This window comes from Daucus carota, chromosome 5 (assembly GCF_001625215.2).
Source record: "Daucus carota subsp. sativus chromosome 5, DH1 v3.0, whole genome shotgun sequence".
NCBI classification, from domain to species: Eukaryota; Viridiplantae; Streptophyta; class Magnoliopsida; order Apiales; family Apiaceae; genus Daucus; species Daucus carota.
The window spans coordinates 39215164-39241974 of record NC_030385.2 but is presented as its reverse complement, the minus strand read 5'-3'; the positions used below and the strand labels follow the sequence as shown (position 1 = coordinate 39241974).

Genomic DNA, 26811 nt, shown 5'->3' with positions numbered 1-26811 from the left:
GTATATTTAACGTACGAGTTCATGAATAGCAACCGGTATAGTGATTCAAATGAGCGAGTATTCTCGTGTTTCATTATTAATACAAATCCGCATTCAATCTTCTATGTGCTTAATTGGGTTGTATTTTAAGTTTCACTTTTTATCTATAGATAGATAGATCATAAATATTTCCTAATTATACACAATTAATTCATCCTAATTATATAACCCTGAGTTTACTGAAGTGAGATCTATGGAAAGAGAAATTAAAGACCCCCTTGTGATTCATACTATTTATGAACAGAAAATGGAAAGAAAAAAGAGAGTAAAAGATTCATATAAAAAAGTATAATCTCAGATATACATAAACATTTTACGGACAGAATTAACACTGAATCCAAATCTCAGAACAAGCAAAGAAATAAGTTGTTAGGGAGACTAGGAAGAAGATAAAGAAGTTGGACAGGGCCAGAACTGAGCATTCTTCACTTTTGAAATGCTTGAAAGTACTCCAAAGGGTGTTACTTCTCCGATCACTATCACTTTCTTTGTTGCTCTATCAATACTGAATGAACTCACTCCTGCACATCAGTGATTAATCAAATTTTAACATCAGCACTAATCTTACTTATATATTAAAGGATCAACTCTATAGCAATTATAACTGTAATTAGTTATCGGTTAGTTAATTACCTTCCATTCTGGAAATATGTTTTCTCACTTTCCCTTCACATCCCTTGCAATGAATCGACACCATAAGCTCCACCACCTGTGAATTACTTTTTTCAGTATCACAGAAGCTGATTTCGAATTTAATTCTACTTCTATATTGAAGTTATCTTCAGGTTAGTTGATAAATAAGCTTTCCTAACCCTCTACTTGTAGGAGTCTTGAGCTAAAGAATGAGTAAATAATAAATCTGCATCAAGAAGATTAGAGAGGGATGATGAAGAACCTGGTGACGGGTCTGAGACCGAGCCGACGAAGATTTATGAGCAGAAGATTCGTGTCTGCGTGCAGGCTGGCTAAGCACCAGCTGCTTCTGCTTGGTAATATTAGATGTTAGAACAAGACTGTCATTAGAGCCTGTTCTGGCACGGGGCCGTGGATCCTGATTGCCAGAAACCAATGCAGAATCATTCTCTCCTACGCGTCGAGGCGCTACAGGCTCACTAGGAACCAATGCCAATGCATTATCTGTCTGCGGTAAGAGTTCATCAAAAGGCCTGTCACTCAAAAGATACCTAGAAGATCCATAAGGAGTTGTGGTTGCTAGATCATTAATAATATCAGTGGAGCTTTTTCTCCGTAGCTCTCGATCACCTCGAGCAGCAGAAGAGTGATCAGAAGCGCTTTTCCTGCTCTTCTGATAGTACGAAGAAGGAATGCTAGGCAGCTGTGAAGAGCAAGGAATGACAGGAACATTGTTCCTGGATTTTCTTGGATAGTGATCACTCATGTAGTGATGTCTACGACGGTCCACGGATCTCGTGCCATGGCTACGGACCATGGCACGAAGATCCGTGCTGGAGCATATAGCTGTGGAAGCTGGAGAGGCGCATAACAAGTCTATAGACTTCATGTCTGTGAGAAATGAACAAGGGCTTGTTGAATATGCAGAAACTCTGGCTGGCTTATGAGAACCAAACTAACATAAGGATTGGATTGGCCACTTTGATTTTTGGGTTATAAAATTGTAGTAGATGGAAGGGCCCTACGAAAATAAAAGAGTACTACAATTTTTGTGACTTATGTGGAGCTTTGAATTCTGTACCAATATTTCTGTCATTCCGTGGAGCTTTTATTTTGGGATGTGGATTAACAAGTGCATTTAAGCTTTAAGACTTTTGTGTAGTATGATTACTACCACTAATAGCGGAATCGACCACATAAAGCAAGGTTCTCTTTTTTGTAAAAAAATTGCACTCGTATTTTATTCGTGGGGCTAAAATATTAAACTTTGGTTAAGTATTATATAATATATTTATATTAATTAAACTTTTGTTTAATTAAGTTATTTTTATACTTTTATAATCAGATAAAATAGATTAAACATGTCTTCTAATATATAATTTTTATAATTCTTTTTAGTTATACATTATATAAAAATTTAAATCAAAATCTTGATCACTAAAAAGTTCAGATGACACACTTTAATGTTAACATGGAAGTGAGAGTATATAATTCATCAATTGGTAAACCTAATCGTGTTTTTACTCTTCTGATTCGAACAACTCCAGCTAATTTAGGGTACTTTTATTCGATTTTAATATTAAGCAGTAAATACAAGTCTGAATATATTGGTATAATTAGCCCACTATTTTTGACTTGTGCTTACCGGCCACACACAAGGTTTCTCTATAAGACATTTCTATATTCTTCTTCTGCTTGTCAATTAATCGTCAATTCGGCTTTGCTTATTTGACATGCTCCCAATCATCTGTGAATATGCATGCTATTGAACTGTTTCAACACATAATTATATAAAGGATCTGATTCTCTCTTCTTTTTTTTTTTTCAAAAAAAAAAAACCCAAGTCCATGAAAAATATATTATGTAGCTCCATTAAGATTAATGTTTTTTTTAGTAGGTATGGGTTACAAATCTTGAGTGAGAATCAAATACGATAAGTATGGATGACTTCTTTACTTTTTTGTCTGGCAGCTTGTAAAAAAATGAATTAAATGAAACGACTAAAAAACCAAAAACACAAGAGAAAAAGTGGCAAGTTGTGAGGGACAGCTCAAACTATAATGCGAATTGTGCTAGGAATAAAATTAGACAATTAGCTCACGGGAGCCCAAATTCCTTATTGCGAGTTGGTAGCAGATCTTGGATTACTAACTATGTAGCTCATATGACCAACATTTAACAGGTATTAAAATACAGATAATTTTTGGTAATTTAATGTATTGTGGCAGTGAATTTTAAATTAAGATCAGTGCATATATACATACAGGATATATCTTTCCCTGTAGATACTCATATTTTATAATTTGGGACAGAGCAATTTACTGGCCAAGCGCACGTGATATTGTCGCATCTCCGAGAGCCTCCTTGTTGGCTCCTAAATATAATATAAAAAATATGACTTAGTAATTTAGGACAAAGTTAAAAGTGTAAACTCCAACAATACTCTCTACATTTCTTCTCTATTTCATATTTTATTCATATATTGGGCTCCACTATAACAAAAGAGAGGGAAAGATGGAGGTGAATTGGAGGGAATGATTTTTTTTATTGTGAAAAAATAAGTTAGGAGCCATGTGTGGCTCTTAACTTTGAGGAGAGAGGAGAGAGAAACAAGAGGCTCTTAGTGATTTAAGAGCCACTTAAGAGTCTCTTGGAGCAACATTTTTCCTCTCCCTCCTCAAATCTCAAGTTAGGAGCCTAAATGAAGAGACTCTTGGAGATACTCTTATGAGATTTTTAATTTGTGTACTGTAAAACATACTAAGATTCAATTTAGTGCCAGGTTAAAATTCACATCAAATTTAGAACTTTTATGAATTCCAACATGTCACATAAACTTTATTAATTTTTTTATTTTGTATTTGACAATAAAATGGCATACATAATACAAAAAAAAAAAAAGGTGACTTACTGTTGTAAACTTTGACATGAGTAAAAATTCACATATGAAACATACACAGACAGAGGAGGGTGTCCACTGTCCAGTATTTGTAACTTGTTTCAGTTGTTCCAACATGCAATTACATAAATTTTACCCTGAAATGGGAAGAACATACAAGCAAAGGCATCCTCTTCTGCAGTCTGCAAACATAGCTGGAGGCCTAAAAACGAGACAAGTTACATTCGGCAGATTATAACAAAATCATCAAACCGAAACTCTAATAAAATTGTTTAAATGTTGCAGCTGTAGTCATGGTCAGCTTAATATTGGATCTCATCCAACAGGCAATTTAAGGGCTGGAACTCTAATAAAAGAACAAGAGACCATTTTAAAAATTGGGAAAAGGATCCACATACTGACATCTGCTCAGTTAAATGGTTTTGAGTGAGCCCAATGCTAAAGTTAAAAAGATCTATAGTATTTTTATAATTTGAGATCAAAAAGTAGTTTCTAATTTTAAAATATAACTGGTGCTCTAATGTATAGTTCTAAAATATGACCAATCACATTCAAGTCTAATTGTAATTTAGTATCTTTTTATGCTAAAGTATTTCACTTTTCCCCGTATATTCTAATTGACAGGATGATGTAGAAAAATTAACTATAATCATTTTTAATTTTAAATATAGAACCAACTATACATTTATATCTATGTATATTTATAAAAGCAGGTATAACTAGACACTGAAGTGGTGATTTTACAAACTCAATTACACAGCATATTAATAGCTATATAACCAGTTATAGTTATAATTATAGCTATGCATTGACCTGCTCTGCTGAAACTGCTGCTTGATTAATTTACAAAACATCAGACCAAAGAAAGATTGAATGATATACAGTAGTAAAACTTAAGTGAAAAACATCCCAACTACACTACGTAGACTGTAGAACTACCCTCACTAGTAAATTTTGGAAGTAGCTGCTCTCCTGTCACATGACTACCACTACTCAGTCTCCCAATTTGTAATGGATTGTAGGCAATCAAAATGTTATGACCTGAATGTCCCCATAGCATTTCTAAATAATTTCATCAATCAAAGGCCGAAACTCCTTTCTTATTTCGTTTACTTGTACAAATTTATGCATTGTATTGATCTGCCACAATCACTCAACTTTGACAATATACCCTGGTTCTTATCTCCTGTACCACCTACCGAAATTCACTTACATTCTCCTCTCTCCCATTAATCTGTTTCATCTTTCCCTCAGTTTTTCTGCTTCAGTCCCCAGTTTATGGTCTCCTCCATTGCAACTACAGCAAGGTTAAAACGATTCCAATAATAATGATCTTTCTATCATGGCACAATTGTCATAATTCATTACTACTAGAAGAAAAACATGAAAAATTGCAATCTATTATTATGTAGCCTTTAAAACCCAGATTTCAGACCTTAAAAAAAGACAAAAGGTCACAGACTCACAGTGATGGATATTCAAATGAATATGAAAAACATCAACCAATCACCAATGTCAAATATGTCCATATGCATATGAATATATACAATATATATTAGTAGTAAGATATCTATAACATATAATATACACCTCAATAATTAAGATATTAATTTAATAAAGAATAAAGAAAAAAATATATAAAGTTTTTCTTTAGCCAATCGCTACTTGTTACACTCAAAAATTTGTCATTGCCATCCATGAACGCATGATGTCTTCTATTACCATTTTTGGAAGATGTCATGAGGATTTACAAATGATACTTCAAGACTTGACATCTAAAAATTATATAATCTAATTATAATAAAGGAGCTCAATATTTTTATAAACAACAATCTGCACACATTAACAATCCCCAAGTTCAAGTAGAACCTCATACAAACTAGGAAAAATTTGTGTGTTTCAAGTTCAAACAAAAACTTGTTATTATCAAACTAGCTCCGCAACTTATTAAAAGAATTTAGTTCCCCCCACAAACGGGAGCCTTTCTATACTTGTACCTGAGTCATTTTACGTCTGCAAGGTGTTTTGGTTGTACCAATATGTGACATGTAAGTTTATCATGGAACTGGAGAAGCAAGGATAATGGCAAGAAAAGGCATCAGCTCCAGACTATAAACCATTTATATATATACAGCTTTATCATCAGCAATATTATGATAAATTCCACAGTACCACATACAAAACTAAGCTGAGGCCTATGTAACTACACAGAAAATTTCAATTGCATCCAGCCTTACCATCAAAAGGTATACTTGAGACATTCTTGGCTGGTCGGAGCAAATTCTTTACAAGTCGCCTATAGTCATGATCAACTTCCTATAGTAATTATCAGCTTATTACTGGATCTGCTCCACGTTGCAGTTCAACCGGTGGAACTCTGATAATAGAAATAAAAAGAAAGACCAGTTTAGAAATGGGAACTCAAGATCCACAAAATTAGCACATATTGCTCATTAACTAATTAAAAACATTTTTAAAAAAAAAAAAATCTACGGCACGTCTGGCTTAGTGCACATTTTATTAGATGCTTTGCAGATTGGGGAAGTAACCCATCTGGCTTGCATTTACCAGACTGCCTTACTTCCTCTCTGATACATACATTAGAAGTGTTATAAAATTAGTCACTCTTGTGCTACAAAGGTCACACATGCAGATTGGGATATTTTGGGAAAATAAACGTGTCTCATACCTTTGCATAACTTTTAGCATTCCCGTGCCTATCTGCATTGGTATGCCCATGATGATGCATTCACTTACTCCTTCAATTTTGTCAACCCTCCCATTTACAGAAGCATTAAAAAGGTGATCAGATGTTTTCTCAAAAGAAGCAAGCATCAATACACTATCCTTCATTTTCTGAATTCCATGTCTCGTGATTCCTAAAACTTCACCCTGATGCAGAAACCATAAAAATCAAACTATATTGTACTACGAAGTTGCATGTAACCAACAGCATTAAAAATTGAAAACATTTGAACCAAAGAAAACACACACACCTTATATGTCATCAGATCTGCTAAAAGCATCATATGACGTACATCTATACTCATATCTTTCATCGTTTTCTGAATTTCCAGAATTATACATTTTCTTGCAGCTTCTATTCCCAGAGTCTTCTGAACTTCCATGATGTGATTACTGGTTGTCTTAGGCCCATCAACTCCTTCAGTTCCCATGACAGCATCAAGACCCGTACTGACAAAGCAAAAGATTAATATATAAACAGGTATGAAATAATAACAATATCCAGAACAAGGATTCAGGGAAGTGGAAAAGGTTCGTCCCTTCCCCCATGAGGCCTTGGCAAGGTCATGGGTTCGAAACCTTAATCAGCTTCCCCTTGTACTGAAAACAGACTATACTGCCAACAAACACAAAAGAACTAAAAGCACAAGTACGGATTCGATCTAGTGAAGTTCAAAATTACAACCATTTCTTAAACCTTAGAGAAAATGCTGTTTGCTGCTATACTATTACTTCCTAATCTTTAAAATACTTTCTAGAGGCTAGACATTCCCTTATAAATAAGTTCTGCTCTTTTCTTCCATTTGAACTCAATGACAGCCTTAAAATTATCTCCACTGGGCCTAACATTAGAACATAACTAGTTTTCTCAAAATGAAAGGTCATGAAATGTTCTTGTTTAGGAGATTTCATTTCGGTAATCAAGAATTGGTTGAGGAGTTTATCAGGTAATAATGCTTCAATTTTGACCAAAATTTAGGCTGTAAATTATTTAGAGATTTTTTTTTAATGTACAGGTAGTTCCTACAAGGAGTGTTAAAAAATTAAAATGTAATAGTGACAGAAAATATAAAATTTTCGCAATCTCTTCATAGCATATACATTCATTCATGGCCTAAATGATCTTTAGGTCTCATAGTGATGATTGCTCCTATTCCACTGCAGCTATGAGGTCACTATACAGGCGCCTTCAAAATTGTACTATCTCGTAAAGAAATAAAAAAATTTTTTTAAGAAGATCTGTTCGTCAGATAAACGTGTAGGGAATGACAATGAAATATAGCACACCTCTCTTCCTGCCCCTTGATCATAACACCATTACATAGACAGAGTAAATATATTTATCTTCGTATAACATTGAACTTTAAAATGGCAGTAAATAGTCAAAGTGACTAGGTAAATATATTAGGAAAATGCTAGGTACCCCCAAAAAAATTCCCAAAAGTTTCCAAAATTTCACGTGTCATCTTCTGATTGGATATCGAGCCATTAAACAGACATGGACCCCCCTGCAATTACATCAACCTCACCAATATAATAATCCCAAATTGACACATCACCTATTTGGGAAAATCATTTGGTGTACCTAGCATTGCCCAATATATTATCTTCCTATAATATTGTTTATTTATTTCCGCAAGGTGCTGTTAAAAGCCTTTTAAATATGTTTTAAGCTAAGTAGTTTGACATCAGTATATATCACATTATTACCCATAATTGCAGGAGTAATTTGCTATATTGCTTCACGAAGTTATCACATAGTGAAACCAAACACTGTCATATATCATTCAGTTTCTTAATAGTGAAACTATTTATGTCCACAACCCAGGCATAATAACTACAGACAAAACTATTTGAAAGAAAAACAGTGACATGGATATAGTAACTGTGTTAAGATAACTAACCCTTCAACGGCCAACTCATACGTGCCTTTTTTACCGTCACATTCCTTTATAACTGCACGCTTAATCGAATTAATTCCCTGCCATCCAAAGGGGAAAACATATATTATGTATCCTGGTATCATATTCAAGTCGCCAAAAAAAAAAGCTTATCTAATAAATGTTCCATATTTGCAGGACTGGTGTGATGGCAATAAAAGTCATTTTAACACGTTATGAGTTGGACTAAAAACAACTTCGCACCCTCACAACAACTGTTGGAAGTCTATCTTTTAGCCTGTGGAGTTCGAAATGAAGCTTGCTTCTATCAGATGTAGGAATGACTTCCAACTTTCTAGCATCCAGAACATGTATGTTCTGCAGTTTGAATACATTTACATAATCTTTGTCAAAAAATTACATTTTCATAATCTGACAAAAATGGGAAACTATTTGAAGATGAAATATCATACCTGTTCCTTTAGTTTAATCTTTGGAGTACTTAATATTGATTCTTTTACTGTGTGTGCATTTATACATAGTTCTGAAGCTTGAATTACATCCATGTCAAGGGTGACAGTAACAGATGCTGATCGTGATGCCATGACAATCTTGATGCTCTTTGCAACCTATATACAGAATAAATCCCCTAGTCAAAGGACAGTAAAAATCAAGCACTCTATATGTCCCTTTGTGTGTGTGCACGCGCTTGTGTGGAGGTATTGAGAGAGAGAGAGAGAGATAGTGATTTCTGAGGGATCATATAATAAGAATTCTTCTTCTAGCAACTAAATTCATTAAGACACAGGGAACATTACTGCAGAAGACTTGCTGACATGCAAACTCAAAAACAAAAAGACCGATTAGAATACTTCTTGTAGCAAATGGGTGAAATATGTAACATAATAGTTCGGTCATACACCATAAATTTGACATCATACTGAATTGATAATGTAAATTGAGTTGCCTATGGCCCAAGAGCGAAAGAAAAAAAAATTCCCGAGAATCGAGATCATCAATTTGAACAAGATAATGAGAGAATGAAAATTACCTGGCCTAGAACAGTTTTTTCAATACGACCCTTCACCAGTCTCGCACTTACTAAACTATCACTAAACTCGAGTTTGGCAGTAATGATAGGTGTACTGATGTTCTTGGCTGCATTAATGATTTCCTTAATACGAGGTACTCCCTGTGTAACATCTGACAGTCATATTAAGGTTACACATTGGCATGAAGTGTAATAGCTATTCGAAATTACAATTTAGAATCTATGCGTAGAAAAGGATACTCATGCTTGCAACTCCTGCAAAGTGGAAGGTCTTCAAAGTCATCTGTGTTCCTGGCTCACCAATACTATGTGCCCCAATCGCCCCAATTGCTGTTCCACCTTCAACTACCTTCTGATGATAGCGGGAAATACATGTTTCCATGAAGACCTACAATATTTGTATAAGATACATAAGTTCATCATATTCACTAACATTAAATGAAATTACAAAAATATTTGTGCATTCCACAGGTTATAAGCAGAAGTACATACAATGAACTAGAGCAAAAATTTAACAATTCCGAAGAACAAATACCTGTAGCTGCTGGTGGGTAATGCCAGATATATTTTTAGCAACATTTTCTAGGTTGTCGAAATCCTCACTCCTCAGCTCTTTCTCCAATTTCAGAGCTACCCTTGTATTATTTGATCTTTCGGCACACGCTTTAAGAAACTCAGATAATGATTTATTAAAGGCCTTTGAACAATCCCCTTCCGAAGCCATAACGTGCTTTGTGAGTGTTTCATCAACAACTTTTACAATTTCTGATGACGGCATGCCAATATGTTCTTCAGGAGGGCATGCAGCCTGGCAAAAGAAATAAGTACACTAATTTTAATATTTCAACTGAGGATATAAAGTTGAAAGATTCTAAACTGCATGGAGGCTGACCTTGACTTTCAATAATAATCTGTCAAAATTGAGAGGCAGTCCACCTTTTTCTTCCATTTGTGATGGATCCATGCCATCATCACCATAGGTAAACTGAACAATACATCCACTAGCATTTCGTACAGTTTTGTCATAATGAACAGCTAGATCTTCAAGAGCTTTCATTAATCGACGTGAAATGTACCCAGTGTCAGCCGTTTTAACCTGCAATATGAAAATTTTATGCCATTAATTAAGAATATATATGAACTTATCACCAGGCACAACTGCTGTCATTATCAGAGAACATAATGCTTATCTTTATTCTACAAGAATTGAACAGGATACCAAATTATGTCATCAGTATAATATTAGACAAGAAGCCTTATGCCAAGAACAGAACATATAAGAGGTAAAACGGCCTAGTACTATAATCCCTACTACTTGGAGTAGTGACAATAACAAATCACTGATATGGTTAGAAGCATAAATAAAATAAAATAAAATTATCATATAACTGGAAACATTCCCCTCCTGCTAGAATACTTCAAAAAACTTGAGATCAGTGAGTTTGCAAATCAGGAAATTTAGCACTGTTAAGACTTGATTATATAAATAAATATTTTATAAATTTTTTTAGTAGTTGTCAAGTATTGAGCCCCAGACCTTCCCAAACACTTAACTTATTATCTTAACTTTTGCAGTTGTCAAGAATATTGCCATAGACATTTCTTAGTACTGGGGTGACGACTGAAACAACCTGAAAACTTGACGGATTAGGAAATTTACAAGTAGATACTAGCTAGGTTTTCATGTTAGAATTGGCCAGATTCAATTATAAAGAGAATGGGCATGTAAAAAGCAGAAGAATGCGCCCGTTATAGAACCCCATATTTCTTCAAGAGACTCTCCTAATTGTTCCAGAGCAAGTAGAAAAGATTTTTAACCAGAAAAAATTCTATTCAGATGTAGGGTACCTATCCAGCTCCATAATAACTGTATCAAACTGACATAAGCTATTTAGCAGGGGAAAAAAAGGTTGACATAAGCTGATACTTGCATGCATTAAAATTTAAACAAAAGCAGAAAGTACTACCACCTAAAAGAATTAATAACTTATATCATACCACACACATTGCCAAGACACATTAAGCAATTTAATGATGGGTAAGAATGTAACAAGATCGCCTTAATCTAAATAAACTATTAATGAAAGGATAAACTTGCCATACCGCTGTATCCACAAGGCCTTCTCGACCTCCCATTGTGTGAAAGAAAAATTCTGTAGCAGTCAAACCACTATAAAATGAATTTCCAACAAAGCCCTTGGCCTGCATTAAAATTTAAAGACACATAAAAACTCTGCAATCATGTGTACTTTGACTTGATAGTATTATAACAATTTAAAGATCATAGTATATGACATATTTAGTATCAACTATATAAAATCCCCCGTCACATGGTTTGAGTTAAAAGCGAGGCCTCCACTTGATTTGCCAAACCATACTTCAGTCCTTCCTGATTTCATTTAGTAACAATACACAGGCACATGATATATGTTGATATCAGTCAGGTGCTTTCATAGTAGTGTCCTATTATAAGGTTCTTGTTTTATAAATCAGTTGATTTACCACATATCTAAACAAAGATCAATAAACACATCTTCATGGAGCCACTTTAGTGACGACTCTATGGGTTCCTCGAGAGTAGAAAAGAGAGTTCAAGGCAATCAAAGAATGTCAAAAAACCTGGGACGGGAATTGAGCTTAAAAAAATCTCAATCATTCCTATATATTTAGACAGTAAAACATCTGGAATTTTTAAAATACTTGGAACGTAAGTCAATTAATTCCACTTTGCTTATCTTACAAAGGATCAAAAAAGCAAAACTGCAACATATTATTGAGCAAGAGCATACGAAAACTAGAGAAAGATAGATGGTTTACTAAACATACCGCAGGTATCTTTGAGTTTTTATGAAAATGAGGAAGACTCCGGTCTAGAAATCCATTCGGTGCACGTCCACCACTGACAGACTGCTGACCAACACAGGCAACCATCTGACTAATATTGATGGGCGATCCTTTAGAACCACATTGTGACATAATAAGGGGGCTGTTCCTCCAATGCAAGCTTTTCATGCAAAGCTGTCAAGTAGAAAAGGCCAGTTAAATGTACTCTGATATATCCATTTGTGGACTGACTAAAAGCAAATCATAAAGCCGCCATATATTGTATACATTACAACTTGATCATCCAGCTACAGTTACCAAGTGGAACAAAATATAAAATAAGTATGCCCAAGAAAAATATCAGAGTTGATTTTTGATAAATGTGTAGTAAAGCAACCTATCCACCAAATTGTGTAAAACCACAAAGCTGACAGAAAACAACATGGCAGGGTAATATCTTTAATTAAAAAGATTAATATTTGCAATTCAATATGACCATCTCATTTTGATTTTCTAAAATCAAGTGTTGCATTAAACATTAATTTAATAAATTATGTGAACTAAGTTATAAGATACCACCAGCATACCACTTCAACTGATTGAATCAAAACGACTTTTTGGCATAATCTTGCAACTGAAATCATCAAAAAGATTGAGTGGTAGCTATCTTATAAATCGTAAATCTAAAAGGCAATATGCACAGTTATATCCCGGAACCAACTGTTAAAGAACTAACGTAGTATCTTCATTGTATTCCCCTAACCAACATCCACAATTATCAAACAAGCAGAGAACCGTGCTTTTACAATAAAAGAATTCTACTTACACATCATCATGGTAAATGGTATTCAGGGCCACCTAAGGCCAACACAAGCTTTAATAGACATCTCCTAAAGATGATCAACCTAAATTTTTCAAGTTTTTAGCCATCTTTTGAAGGTTCTCGATCCAAACTGTCTTAGTCCAGACCATGGTTAACAGTCTCCATAATAATATAAACACTATTTAAATTTATCAATATAATAGTTAGTTTGTCCTTGACTATAAACACTCACTCTCCAACCATAACACAACCTCTTACACACATATATACCAACTAATTCTAAACATACAGATACTTCTTAAATAATACAAACACAACTTAATTTAGTTGATTAGTACATGTTAACCTTGAATTGAATAATGACCATCAAATCTTTAAGTAAATAGACGAGGACCATTAGATCTAATAGAAATCTAAAGAATATTCTCTATATAGGTTACTCCTAAATATTTAAAATATATCGAATTACAACAAACATCAGACTTAATAATACAAGATACAGATGTCTAATGCTACAGAGCGTGCAGTCTAAGTATATACCTTAGCAGCTTCCCCTCGAATATCATTTAAAACTTTGGCTATCAGAGTTTCTAATGTCTGAGCAGCATCACACCCAGCTAGAAGTTCAATCTTTCCATTGTTGTACTTATTTATCAGTTCATCACACTGTACATTACCATCAGTAATTTTACCCTCTTTATCTTTATTTAAAAGATCTCCGGGCTGAACATCGTCGATTCCAATTGAAAATCCGTGATTACCAATCCACCGTGCACTGTAACAAAATAACAATTTAAACTACTGTTCGTGCAACTGAAACAAAATATGCATCGTTGATATATAAAGATACTGTACACATCAAAAAATGATAGTATTAATTTTTGACACATGTTACTTCTAATGGCAACTCCCTCCTCTTTCAGTACTGATGCTAGTAATTGAAAGCCAACTAATAAAACTCAAAAGTCTAGAACAGATTTTTAACTATCACTAATAGAGCAGAAAGGCGGCAACTAGAGTCTTAAATAATAGCTAAATATAAATAAGGTATCGGACTAAAAAAATTGATCAAGGATGGATAAATCAAAATTGCTTCAGCCTAGATATACTCCAAAAAGTTATACTTACTTGTAAAGACTTATAAATTGCATGCCCAAGAACTAGCAGCAGTGACAAGCATGTAAATAACAACACACGATATAACTCGTTCGGGTATGATTTAAGTTTAATGTGGCCAATTACTAGTCACATATGTTTATTCGTGAAGTACCTCAGCTTGGCCAAACGATTCATACATACAGAAGCGGCATGTGCTTTGTAGTCCCGAAGAAGAATAGAGTACATACCATCTTTATTTCCATTTCCTGTTATGCATCATAATTAAGTAAGCAAATATAGGGAAAATGTAGGATAAGAAAACGCTATAACATTTTAACTGTTTATGGCCCCATTTACACGAGAGTCCTCCTTACAAGAGAGTAAATACTCTACTAATGCCAAAGTGGGCAAAGCAACTAACAACCCATAGAACAACGTGATAGAGAATGGCCACAGTTCACAACTACATGCTACATCATTAGGCCCAAACTAATTGATGACTCCATCAATTCACATAATAATTAAATTTCTTTATCATGGAGAGTCAAAGACATTATCTGTTGTGGATTTAGTTCTTTCATCTCAAAAGTTTGGTATCAATTAAATAATGTTTAAGGTGATAAAACAGGCTGAAGAACTAAGATCCAAGGTGATATAAACCAATATTACATGAAATTTGAGGTCCTACAAAATTTGGTTTTGGAGAGAGGTATAACAGATGCAACTGATTGTAGCATCAAAGTTCAGGTTTTGTAAAACTAAAGAGTATTTCAATTTAGGTACTGTTTGGGGTTGCTGTTGCAGACAGCAACAGCAGCTTTTTGCTGAAAAGCAGGTGAAAAACTGTTTGGTAAATCTAAAAGCAGCTTTCCCGAACAGCAGCTTTTAGCTGAAAAGCTGCTGTTAGAAAAAGCAGGTCCTCCCATGCTTTTAGAAAAAGCTGCTTTTCAGCTTTTGCAGAATGCTGTTATAGATTTCATTATAAAACCTCACCAAAATCATTATTATTTTTTATATTATAACTCAAAATAAGTAAATATCAAAAAATTACCAAACAGTTATCTGATTTCTACAACAGCACTTATTTTACCAGCACTTTTTCTGACAGCACAGCAATTTTTAACAGCACCCCCAAACAGACCCTTAATATGGAGAGAAAAGATCTTGCCCATTATAAATGATCTAAAAAAGAACCTGTTTGGTCTTGTAGTCTGTAGCTTTTAATAATATTTGGTTATATAAGCTTTAAATCTTAAAAAGAAATATCAACTCATTATCATATTAGTGGAAAACTGAACACCCAATTCATAATGTCAGTAATTGTGTTAACTATAGGGGTGTGTGATAGGAGCCCCTCTCTTCTTAACGCTATCGTGTAAAGAATTTATTATAGACAGGTTCCATGACGATACAGCAATTAGCAAGCAACTGATGCAGCACAGATAAATATGGGACAATGAAGAGTCAACAAATTATAAATTTAAGATATCAGAGGGGAAATCATAAAGCCATTAAGCATTTCAAAAATTGCATATAAAAGAAGACTAACCTAAGGTTGCCTTCCCAAGTTGGCCACTCACTAGCTCACTATTACGAAAATACACAAATCCATCACTTTGGCACATCGTCTCCCCAGAGGTGTAGCTTTTCTCTTTTACAGTGAGAGTCAGATAAACTCTCATGTTTGCATGTGGGCGCAATAAGACACTAAATAATTGTTTACCCGTCCAGAGTTCTATTGGCTGCAAAAAAGTACTCAAATTTATTTCGCAAACAATACTAACTGAAAATTACAACATGCTCTTGTACACTAAACAGAACTACCAAGTACTAACCAATCCTTTTTCTTTCTTCCTTTTTTCCTGAGGGGTGGGGGTGGGGGGTTGTTTTATTAATGATTGATACATTAAAATTGTTTCTTTTTAATTATATCTTATTTAGGCATTTTGCTTTGGCATTCTGGGTTTCGAGCATTCCAAAATCTTACTTTCACTTCATATAATCCAGATCTAACAAATAACCAATTGATGATCGGAAAAGAAAAGAACGAGTGTAGGTACAAAATGTCACAGAACAAAGTAGATAATCGGAGAAGTGACTACGGCATTGCACTTAAAAAATTCAGACATTATAAGAAAAATAATTACAAAGGGAAAAAAGCTATTTCACCTTGATTACTGCTGGTGTTGGCAAATCAATATGATCCATTGCATCCCCCATATAGCAACACATAAGAGAAAATGATGCACGGTCATAGAATGTGTCCTTTCTTGTGATGAGAAAAGAGGAAGTCAAGAAATCTTGTGTGGACGCCACCAAAATCTCTCCATTCTTTGGTGTGCATAAATTATTTTGCACCTGAAGACCCAAAATTGTAAAAACATCTCAAAAATAACAGAATCAGTGTATTGGACACATTTAGCAACCAGTTTAAACATTACGTTAATTTATATAATACCATGGAATATATTAATCTAGCAATCAAATGACATCACGACTGGATACAGCCGGCACAAAGAAGTAAAAACCAGTATCAACCAAGCGGCTAACACCAGTTTTATGATGTACAAATCCTTATACTTCACAAAACAAACTATTTATCACAGGAGACCACAATGCTTTAAAATTTTATTTGTGCTTGCGGGACATAAGGAAGATGAGGAACAAGTAATTATAATATATCTATACATAATATAATAAAAAAGTTAGTAAGTAGAAATTGACTAAAAATAATTTAATTTTTATTACGATTATAATTAGTTATTTAGGGTTTACATCTATACAAAGAGATGTGGTAGTTTTGTTGTTTTCATTTTCCACGGAATCATTACAATATGACTTTGCGTGTTCATTTGTGTTCAGTGTTCCTACCGATTCTCTACATAGATACGTGTGTCCTAACTTTATTAGTCGTGCCCTGCCTCAAGCAATACCTAAGTCCAGAGCCAAAATTTCTAAAACGCTGGTACTAGTTCATATAACCTTCTTTCCTTCTCTGCCAATTCTTTTCTAGCCTCACCAATTAGCCAAAGTTCACTAGAGAATCAACACCAAACTGAACCAAGAGAGGAGTGTGAACTGCAACAGAAATCATAATTGCCTATAGTCATATCCATCACAAAAATGGATATCGCACTGTGTTCATCAAGAACCAGTGAACTTTATTTTTCACTTTAAAGTGTCAGAAGCTTGAAATTTAAAACCTGAAATTTTACTGTTATATATAAAGTAAAATTACACCTTGTGCACCTGCAGTTTGACCTAACTGCAGAGTGTGTACCTTAGTCATAGTGCCTGAACTTTGTTACAACCACATTGTTCCCTAGTGTCAGAAATTTACAAAATTTCCCGTAAAGCTTCTACTCTAAAAGAACAACCCCCAATTCTTTCATAATTATACAGGTTCAACACTCGTAGCACCAAAAAAACAAGTCCCTACAACAAGCACCAACAGCTGTTGATATTGAAATACTTTATACCCAGAAACCCAAATGATTATTTCGAATTCTCTTCTGTTTTGTAATATGTATATCAAAAAATATTAAATGGTTCACAGTATGATGATCTATGATCTGATTGTACAACGGAAGACTAGCTTAAAAGATTATCAGCTAGTTGAGTAATGCAGGACACAAATTGCAACAAGAGATTACAAAACCTGTTGCTTTTTAAGCAATGAGAAGCTAATTAGATCGCTCAAGTTATCGATTATATAATGAATATTCAACAAGTTGTAGAACACAGATATATAGACGGTCCAGAGCTATCCCATGTCTACTTGATTGTTTTGGAATTATTTTTAAGTTTTCTAATGTTCTTAAACAAGATAAAATGATAATAAACTTGTGGCGAATATCCTTTAAAGCATACAAGTTGTGTCACTACCTTCTTTCAAGGTTGCAACTTATGGCATGTTCATGTACCTACCTGTGTAGCTAACTTTTAAACTTATGAAGAGGAACACTCAGATTACTTGTGTTTGAGACTCTGTACTTAACCGAGTCTGAGCAACAAATGTATACAATATAACATAAAAGTATAGAACACTTCAACTTTGTTTAAAAAAATAATTTCATAAAGTAACTAATCAAAAGTCTTTACCCCCATCAACATAAGAGCCTCTGTTCGAGCCTCCTCGGTTTGTGGGACATGCATATTCATCTCATCACCGTCAAAATCAGCATTGTAAGGATTGCAAACTGACTCGTTGAATCGCAATGTACGCCATGGCATTATTCTTGCCTACAATAAAATGCATAAAGAACCTAATCATATGAGTAACACAAACTTTCAGTAACCAGGTAATTAGAGTAACTTGTATATGCACTCACCCTATGGCACATGATTGACATTCGATGTAAGCTGGGTTGTCTGTTGAAAAGAATAATATCACCATCTTCTAAATGACGTTCGACAATCTGACCAAATTTCAGTTCATCAGCAAGGCGCACTCTGGAAGGGAACTTTAACACCCTGCAGTGCAACATATAACACACTTCATAAATTTAATGTACAAAGGACAGGAAACAGAGAAGAAAATAAGTAGAATACATACATTAAAGTTCCATCAGCCATTCTGATAAAATTGGCGCCAGGGTACTTGTAGCATCCATTTCTAACACATTGCCTCAGCTTTTCTATATTATGACTTGATACACGCTCAGGATAAGTCAAAATTTGGGCCATCAGGATAGGAATTGCAACCTAGATCCATACAACTGTTAAACATGTAATAAGCAGTTGAATTGTGAAAATCTAATAGCAGTAAAAACTAAACCTCTGTAATCTTAAGATTCGGATCTGGCGATATAACAGTTCTCCCAGTATATTCCACTCGTTTCCCAGACAAATTTCCTCGAAAGCGTCCCTGTTTTCCTTTTAGGCGTTGAACAAAACCACTCAGGGGCTTGGATTCTTGCATACTTAGTGGCACTCCACGTACATCGCTGTTTATGTACCGTGCAACCTCCACTTGCAACAGAGGCCACAGTTCCTTGACCAAGACATTAAAAAATAACATCATGCATAACATCCTAATAATTAACCTGTATAAATAAAATGGTATTTGGATTCTAACGTTTAAATTAGCCATACACCACTTGGTGGTTCTTAGGCAGGTAAGACCCTACTTAGAACTCTTAGTACATTGGATAATACTCGACCTGAATTGCTTATGCCATTTATATCATGAAACAAGGATAGTTAATACTAGGGTCTGACAGGTATCATGCACCTCAATCAAGAGGTTACAAGGGATTTCATATTAATATCTTCTATTTTAAAAGCTTACGTCAATCACTTCCAACTTCCTAATACATTCAACAGCTGTGCCATTTAACAGCTGTTTTATATCATACTTCCTATATTTTATATTTGTAGATCGTCTAAAACATCCCGCTACATACATAATGCTAGTATGCAGCTTTTCCAATAGTCAAAACTCAACTGTGAGCGACTCGAGACTTGAAAGGCTAATCAAAGAGGCTACCTCCTTATTGAACGTCCATATAACAATTTAGTAGAAGTCATCAAGGTACTTGTTAATAGAAAAGAACTTTTATGGATAATTACACATTAATGTAATTCAACCAGATCCCATCACCTAACCAAAAAATCATAGAAGAATAATGACAAGGAATTAATAAATTCAATTGAAAAAGTTAGAAACCATAAACTTACAAGAGCTTTGGGTGCATAACTTGCTGTTGTTAAATTCTGATGAAGAGTAGCATTTGTTTGAATGATTAGTTTCAATCTCTCTGATATGTCATTCTCATTGCTGTTGCGCAACACAAATATCCGTGAATAACATTATTTCAGTAGTACATAAGTATGATATGATTTATGCAAACTGAATAAAAGAGTAGCAAAACTCTGTTAGGGAAACTAGCTTTGGTTTGAAGTCTAGTGCCCAAGCTAACAACTACTGTTAGGCACAATACATTTAAAAACAACTATAAGTTTTCAAATTTCCTTGTAACAAATTAAGGTAATTTTCCAGCAATGGTCAATTACAGTTCTACCAACTTATACAGACAACAGCATTAATATGGTTTCTAAAGGATAAACATTCATGGTAAATTATTTATACTTCAAGCAATTTTCTTATACGTACATGAAATTTGCCAAATATTATTCATTTTTACAGTAAATTTTTGTTAAAGCAATTGGGCGGAGGAGTCAAATGCCTTAGCAAGGATTTAGGCTCTCCCAGACTACGGAGTGGAAAAAAATTCAGGCTCAATGCCAGGAGCTAGAGAAGGTATGTCAATCAGAACTTTAAAATGGAGATGCCTAAATGATATTCTAAACACTAAGCTTCCTGATGGAAGCCCTTAAAATATAAATATGTTCCATCTACATTCCAAAAAGCAGCTAGATCCAATTATCTAACAGGCCTAGTCTATGTGACGCAACTGGTTATTATGCCACTGTGGATTTATTCTATACATGTTGCGAATTAAGACAAAAGCATTAAATTATGTCAACTAAGATAGTGCAATACTAAAAAAACAGAACAGAAACAGAAACAATACAGAGTCATTCATTTCAAGTATGAATTGCCAACCACGAGCACCACTTAGGGAATTAGTATCTGTCACTGCTTATTTAAGTATGGGTGAGGTTATGGACCGCATATAAACTGAAATCCCATACCCACTTCTATTATTAGCATAAATTGAGATTATATTGTATGATAATGTCCATATAATTATATAAACTACAAGAATACACAAGAAAATATATATCTAAATATTTCACCTCATCTGTCCACCATCGACAAATACAGAAGGGCGAATAGGAACTGGAGGCACAGCAATACTTGTGATTAGGAATTTCTCAGGTCTATCACTCAGATATAGCAAGTCACAAACCTGTTGGAAAGATTAAAAAATTTATTCACTGAGATCAAGAACAGTAATAATAAAAACATTGAAGCTAAAGTTGAGATTTTCAAATACACAGTACATATTCTTAAGAATAGAGTGCAAAAGCGTCTCAAAATAAAATTATGATAATAAACATAAGATCATACCTTGTCCTGTATTTTCTTAAAAAGAGAAAGTACTCTGTCGGGGTTAATAATGGAAGGCGACTTAGATCCTGTGGAATCCTTTAAATGCGATATAGCTGAACGAGATTCTTCTAGAGAACTATCTGTAACTTTTGAACGATCATGTTCCACACCCAACCCAGCCCTTTTAACCGTACCTGTAACACATAACACATGGAAGTTCCTGCTATTAAAAAAACAGTTTTTTCAGGAAGACGCTACCCAACACACATTGTAACATATTTTTTCTTCAAATTGAGTAACTACGAAATATTAGTATAAACATTATGAAAACAAATTTAGTATCCCTCACACCTTAATAGTCATCTATAGAAATTATTGTAAAATAAATAATACTCCATTGACATATATACATGCGAAAAAAAATTAGCATGCCATTTATATGGCTCAAATGCCTAATATGCTGACCCCTAAGGATGAAACAGTCAGAGATCATACTAAAAATAGTAGAATCCTTTCTATTATTCCATGATGTCCATGTGGAAAGCACGAATTACTCAAAAAATTCATTGTTGAAAGCATTATGGATCCTCATCTAATTTATGAATGACATCATATCTCATAAATTTTAATACCAAGAGGTCAAGAGTTCTTTACATAATCAACAGTTTCATGTAAGTCCTAACTGGGAATAGTACCAAGAGTATATAATGGATACAGCCTGACCACTGTAGTATTTGCCACTGAGCAACTGGTCCTCATTCCCACTGTTTCTGCAATACCCATCAGGAACTGGAAGCTTTTTAAGTACGGCTTTTGTGGCTATGAAGCATGTTTTAAGGTTTGCAATATATTTTCATTCTCTTAGGGCTTAAAGAATGTTGTTACAGCCTCCAAGTATGCTGCAAAAGGCTTTCAAAAAGGTACTCTCAACTTAAGACGGAAAGTTCTTTGGTAGTACACATAAGATTTTAAAACAAAGGTAAAACTGGCTCAGAGCTTTAAAGGTTAGCTCATTTGATTAATTTTCGCCGTCTTCTTTTGCTGGTACCTAACATGTATTATGTATACCATCACTTTACAGGATTAAGACGCTGAAATAAGTTTGCCTTTAGAAGTACTGAGTAGTGCTTATTTCTTAGGTGGGTCGCAACTCGCAATAATTCATCATGTTTAGGAGCCCATTAATATTTGGTACACACAGAACTTAAAATATTAATATTTATATCCTACTGTACTTTCTTACATTGTTCAAGGCTTTTAGAAAAAATCAGTACAAACGTGATTTACAATGTTAAACATATTCACACAAAAGGTAAGATTAGCGGGATAAGGGAAGATTCAAACCATTTATATATCCACACTTTAAACACTTCACCGCCTTCTTACTGCTTGCCATTGCAGTGCACTTTTTTACTATCCTTTTGAAAAGCTCGTTCTTCTTTAAAGGATCGATATCTTTTCGCATCTTCTTTAAATAGTCCGCATATTCTTTTTCCGGTAACAGTATGGAGGCACAACTCTGTTATGAAGACGTGAAAGACAAACTGAATCTATAGCATTTAATACCAGAAGGAAAAAGCATTCGCCATCTCCAAACTTAAACAAGAAATCTTGTAAGAGAAAGGCCTGGTGACGATTTAAAAAATAAATAATGCACTAAAATATAATAAGACATGATTTACTTGATGATGGCTCTAAATCACTATTGGCAATTTGCAGCTCATCACAGTCAATCAGAATCATAATTTGATAGGATGGCATTTCTTTTGCTAATTCAGTACTATAAAAAAGTTCTAGATAGAGAAAATATTCAATTACAAGGCTAGAGATATCATATGCTGCTCAAAATACAAAACTTCCATATTTGCAGAACTATAATACAGGAGAAAATAGGAGCAAGACCACTTTAAGCTAGATATACACACTTGTAAGAAAGTATTTTTATGAGAAGAAATACAAAAAGATAACAGAAACAGACAAGAATGGCTCACTTATTTTTTGTTGTTACCAACCATAAATGAAAACACCTGATCAAGCAACCTTCCAAAATTTTTCCATCTCTGCACTACAATGATGAGCTTGTTTTTTAAGATTCGTACATGCCTTTTATATTCGATTTCAGAATGTCAACGGCCATAGTTTCTCTAAACTTATGTCACACACACACTACAAGTGGCTTAAAAGTTAAAACTAAAGATGAATAAACTGCATTCCATCATCTGATATATGAAAAGAATCAACTTACAGCACAGAAGCAAAAAAACTCAGAGCAGCCTAAAAAATGCGACTGTCAATAGAGGACATCTAAGACTTGCCTTCCCGCCAAAAATACTGCTTGTAGTATTAACATAAGGATTTGGCCTTTTGACTTTCTAGCTATTTTTATAGAACTTCGTATATTGTATTTATCATATGTATTAAATATTTGAATACATTACGCAACTTCTTACATTTGGAAGGACGGAATACTTGAAGTAATTCCTAATTTGGTCAGCAACTCCCTATCAATTTATGCGAAGGACGGGGAGCATGCAAACACTTTTATTAGAGTTCGTAGTAGCACGCAAACGCTTAGAACTTCTTTGTAAGACGTTTTGAGATGCCTAGGTATATGTTTACTATCTGAGTGAGGTATTAATTGGGTAGAGAACTTTGGCGGCATTCAAAACTTGCAAACAGATAAACACACGGCTAAAAAGATGGCCAGGTGGGATCCTCTATAGAAAGCAAACGTACCTTGCAAATGCACTTTAAAATATCCACGATAGTGCCTAAATATCCAACATTATAAACCGGAACTGAAAGAGTTAGACAACCATAATGCCCTGGACAATCTCGAAAGCTTCCATCGCAGGTTGCACAAAACCCATTTTTGCTTGTAGGACCCTAAAACACAAAAAATAGTCCCTTTAAGTAGTTCAGCTAGAAAACAGAAATGAAAATAATGACAGTAAATCAAGACCATATTGTATATTTCTAATCACGTATAAAAACAAAAAATGAAAAAAAAAAATCTGACACAACACAATATAGAGAATAACTCATATAACATGTATAGCAACGACATTCATCATATCACATTATGTGTCAAACATTCTCGACAAACTATCTAATTTAAAAGAAATCACAAAATATACATTTTAATTTAAAACAGACCTACTTCACAAAAATTAAATCTCCGGCTAAAATTTACAAGTAAAGCATGCTTTTAAAGAAACAATTCAATTTGATAAACCCTCGATCTCTCAAACCAGTTATCATATAAAATACAATAAGATAAACAGGAAACAAGATAACTTGTGCAGAGATAATCCACTGACAAAATGCATTTTTCCTCTTTATTATCAAAAAAGAGAGAGAGAGAGAGAGAGAGAGATCAAAAATTACTATTTATTACTTGTAAATTAATACTCATACATGTAGATATAGACAGATAAGATTACCATACGAGGGTCCAATAAGCCTCCCTCTACAGGCTTTCTCTTCTCATCATAATATTTATCCTTGTATACTTGAACTTCCGCTGCTTTAAATATATCGGCTTCAGAAAAGGTGGAGAATGTAATGCTCTTACTGTTATCAACAAAAATAACTATTCACCAATTCTGTTTCAAAAATAACCACATAGAAAGTTGTAAAAACAATCATAATAGATATAATAAAAATATCATACATTCTTCTCGGGCCAACATCTTCAATGTAAGGCTGCTTCGTAAATTGAACCACTTCTTCGGATGTCTTCGACATTGCAATGTAATGTATGTACTGAAAAAAAACCTAACATAAGAATCAGAACCAGGTCGGTTTGAATTTAAAAGCAAGTAACAAATAAGATGACAGAATCTCCCTCCCCCCTCCCTCCCTCTCTCTCTCTCTCTAAGATGACAAAATCTCTCTCTCTCTCTCTCCGGTTGGAATTTAAAAGCACATAAAAAATAAGATGACAGAATCTCCCTCTCCCTCCCTCACTCCATCCCTTTCTCTCTCTCTCTCCCTCCCTCTCTCTCTCTCTCTGGGTAACAACTCGATAGTAGTCAAAATCAGTCCTGAACTACACATACGATCTCCATTGATTAATTAAACTAATGAATTTCAATTTAATTAATTGGCTAAGTGGGTGCATGTGTGTGCATTACATGTGTGTCTGTGCGCGCATCGAACGAGTAAAGAACCTGATAGAGGAGCAGAGGAGCAGCGTTGCTGTCGGAAACTTGTATGGACAATTCCGATGGGTGCTCAAAACCCTAAACCCCTAAACTCTTTGTATATTGTGTCTGTATTTCATTATTATATATATTATAAAAAATAAAAAATGAGTTCAGACCGTTAACTGGGTAATTCTGTCAAGTTACCAATTATATAACCGCGTAATAAGGGAATATCAGCTTGCAACACACGCATATCTTCGTTTTTTGTTTTTTGTTTTTTTTATATTTATTTACAAAAAAATATTTGTTTTATATTCTTCATCAATTTATAATTTTATTAAATATTGTGATTTAAGTATATTATCATATCAATTGACTATTTCTGTTACAAAAAATTGGATGCCGTTATTAGATATGTTATGTATAGTTATTGTTTAATCGTACATTTATTTAAAGTAAATAATTTAGATTGTTATCTAATTTTTGATTTTGTTTGAATTCTAAATCTTGGCTACTTAAAACTTGATAACCGGTTATTTGATATAAATGTAATGTATTATTTGTTTAGTAGTTGAGAAGCCGCGCGTTGCGGCAGCCTATAAAAATTATATTAATAATTTAATATTAATATTTGTAGAATAAAATAATTTTGTGGCTGTTTATAAAATGTATATTAATGTCTCAAAATTAATATTTGTAGGATGAAATGAATTTTAAATCATAAAAATCCTGATATAATACCGATACTAATATATAAAATTGCAAAATTAGAATATAATTCATGGCTAAAATCTTGATTGTGCATAAGAACATTTAACTTAAATCCGTGAGATAGCGGTTTGTAACTACCCTTGCTTGTAAAAATCTTTATTTTTTAATATCGTATAAACAGCCTTCACTTAAAAGTTGCTTCAACGGAGCAATCAGATTATGCATGAATAATTTTTTCTTGTATACAAAGTAAATCATATAAAAAATTAACAGCAAACATGTCCGATGAACAAAACAAATATTATAAAAGAATAACCAACAAACATACATCACTAATAGTTAATTTATTTATATCATTCATCAATATCATGTCAAGACTATATTCTTTTCCTGTGTTTGGATTTGTCGACTCCCACATAGCGGTCTATAACTACTTTGCTTGCAACAACTTTTATTTTTTAATATTGTATAAACATCCTTTACTTATCGCTGCAGAAGAATGGCACCACCAAGTTAAAAATCAAGCAAGAGAACTATCACCGTAGAGAGGTAGGGATCTAAAACCTTACAATTTGTAAGGGTATTTATAGGTGCAGAGAGACTTGTGTGCTGCTCTTTCCCATAATTAAATAATCTGAAACAAAATCAAATTAAAACTTTCAAGCTACTATATTCTATAAATAATCTGAAACAAAATCAGATTCTGAAACTTGCTACCTGAAACTAAAAAAAGGTAGTTCTAATTTTTGATCTTTTCCATCCAAAAATTTCAGAAAATTAAAAAAATAGAACGGAGCGATGTGAGAGGCGCCACCTACATGCCTCTCGCTTCTCCTTTATATAAGTTTAGGTGCAGAGAGACTTGTGTGCTACTCTTTATCTGAAACAAAATCAAATTAAAACCTTCAAGCTATTATATTCTATAAATAATCTGAAACAAAAT

At 33.9% G+C, this 26811-nt stretch overlaps 2 protein-coding genes across 4 annotated transcripts; both read right to left on the bottom strand.

The window, feature by feature from the left end:
• Positions 1 to 287: 287 nt before the first annotated feature.
• LOC108220908 (protein SODIUM POTASSIUM ROOT DEFECTIVE 2) lies at positions 288 to 1671 on the bottom strand. The gene is made up of 3 exons (XM_017394797.2): positions 935 to 1671; positions 673 to 748; positions 288 to 560 (listed from the first exon to the last, which is right to left on the bottom strand). Exons 1-3 carry the CDS (start codon positions 1559 to 1561, stop codon positions 418 to 420), a joined length of 846 nt encoding a protein of 281 aa, XP_017250286.1. The 5' UTR covers positions 1562 to 1671; the 3' UTR covers positions 288 to 417.
• A 2996-nt stretch (positions 1672 to 4667) lies between these two features.
• LOC108223094 (DNA-directed RNA polymerase III subunit 1) lies at positions 4668 to 25320 on the bottom strand. 3 transcript variants are annotated; one of them, XR_001807146.2, is made up of 29 exons: positions 25182 to 25320; positions 24683 to 24774; positions 24453 to 24582; positions 23746 to 23895; positions 22354 to 22528; positions 21028 to 21203; positions 20754 to 20866; positions 19671 to 19770; positions 18769 to 18984; positions 18547 to 18695; positions 18323 to 18464; positions 18093 to 18233; positions 16161 to 16349; positions 15541 to 15733; positions 14164 to 14257; positions 13434 to 13668; positions 12074 to 12265; positions 11351 to 11449; positions 10140 to 10343; positions 9783 to 10055; positions 9488 to 9635; positions 9248 to 9399; positions 8670 to 8825; positions 8461 to 8574; positions 8221 to 8297; positions 6568 to 6766; positions 6261 to 6463; positions 5809 to 5948; positions 4668 to 4868 (listed from the first exon to the last, which is right to left on the bottom strand). XR_001807146.2 is itself a non-coding variant. In XM_017397164.2 (28 exons), exons 2-28 carry the CDS (start codon positions 24754 to 24756, stop codon positions 5900 to 5902), a joined length of 4143 nt encoding a protein of 1380 aa, XP_017252653.1. In that variant the 5' UTR covers positions 24757 to 24774; positions 25182 to 25320; the 3' UTR covers positions 5679 to 5899. The 3 variants fall into 3 exon arrangements, 1 of the variants encoding a protein (XP_017252653.1); XR_010292066.1 differs by lacking the exon at positions 4668 to 4868 and adding an exon at positions 5243 to 5346; XM_017397164.2 differs by lacking the exon at positions 4668 to 4868 and having other exon boundaries at positions 5679 to 5948.
• Between the last annotated feature and the right edge of the window lie 1491 nt (positions 25321 to 26811).

Coding starts and splice junctions, on each gene's coding strand:
- LOC108220908 (XM_017394797.2), bottom strand. CDS start 1,561: ATGAAGTCTATAGACTTGTTATGCGCCTCTCCAGCTTCCACAGCTATA. Junction 749..934: donor GGTCTCAGACCCGTCACCAG/GTTCTTCATCAT, acceptor AGTAATTCACAG/GTGGTGGAGCTTATGGTGTC. Junction 561..672: donor ACATATTTCCAGAATGGAAG/GTAATTAACTAA, acceptor ACTGATGTGCAG/GAGTGAGTTCATTCAGTATT.
- LOC108223094 (XM_017397164.2), bottom strand. CDS start 24,756: ATGTCGAAGACATCCGAAGAAGTGGTTCAATTTACGAAGCAGCCTTAC. Junction 14,258..15,540: donor ACTTGGGAAGGCAACCTTAG/GTTAGTCTTCTT, acceptor GATGCATAACAG/GAAATGGAAATAAAGATGGT. Junction 12,266..13,433: donor TTCGAGGGGAAGCTGCTAAG/GTATATACTTAG, acceptor TCTACTTGACAG/CTTTGCATGAAAAGCTTGCA.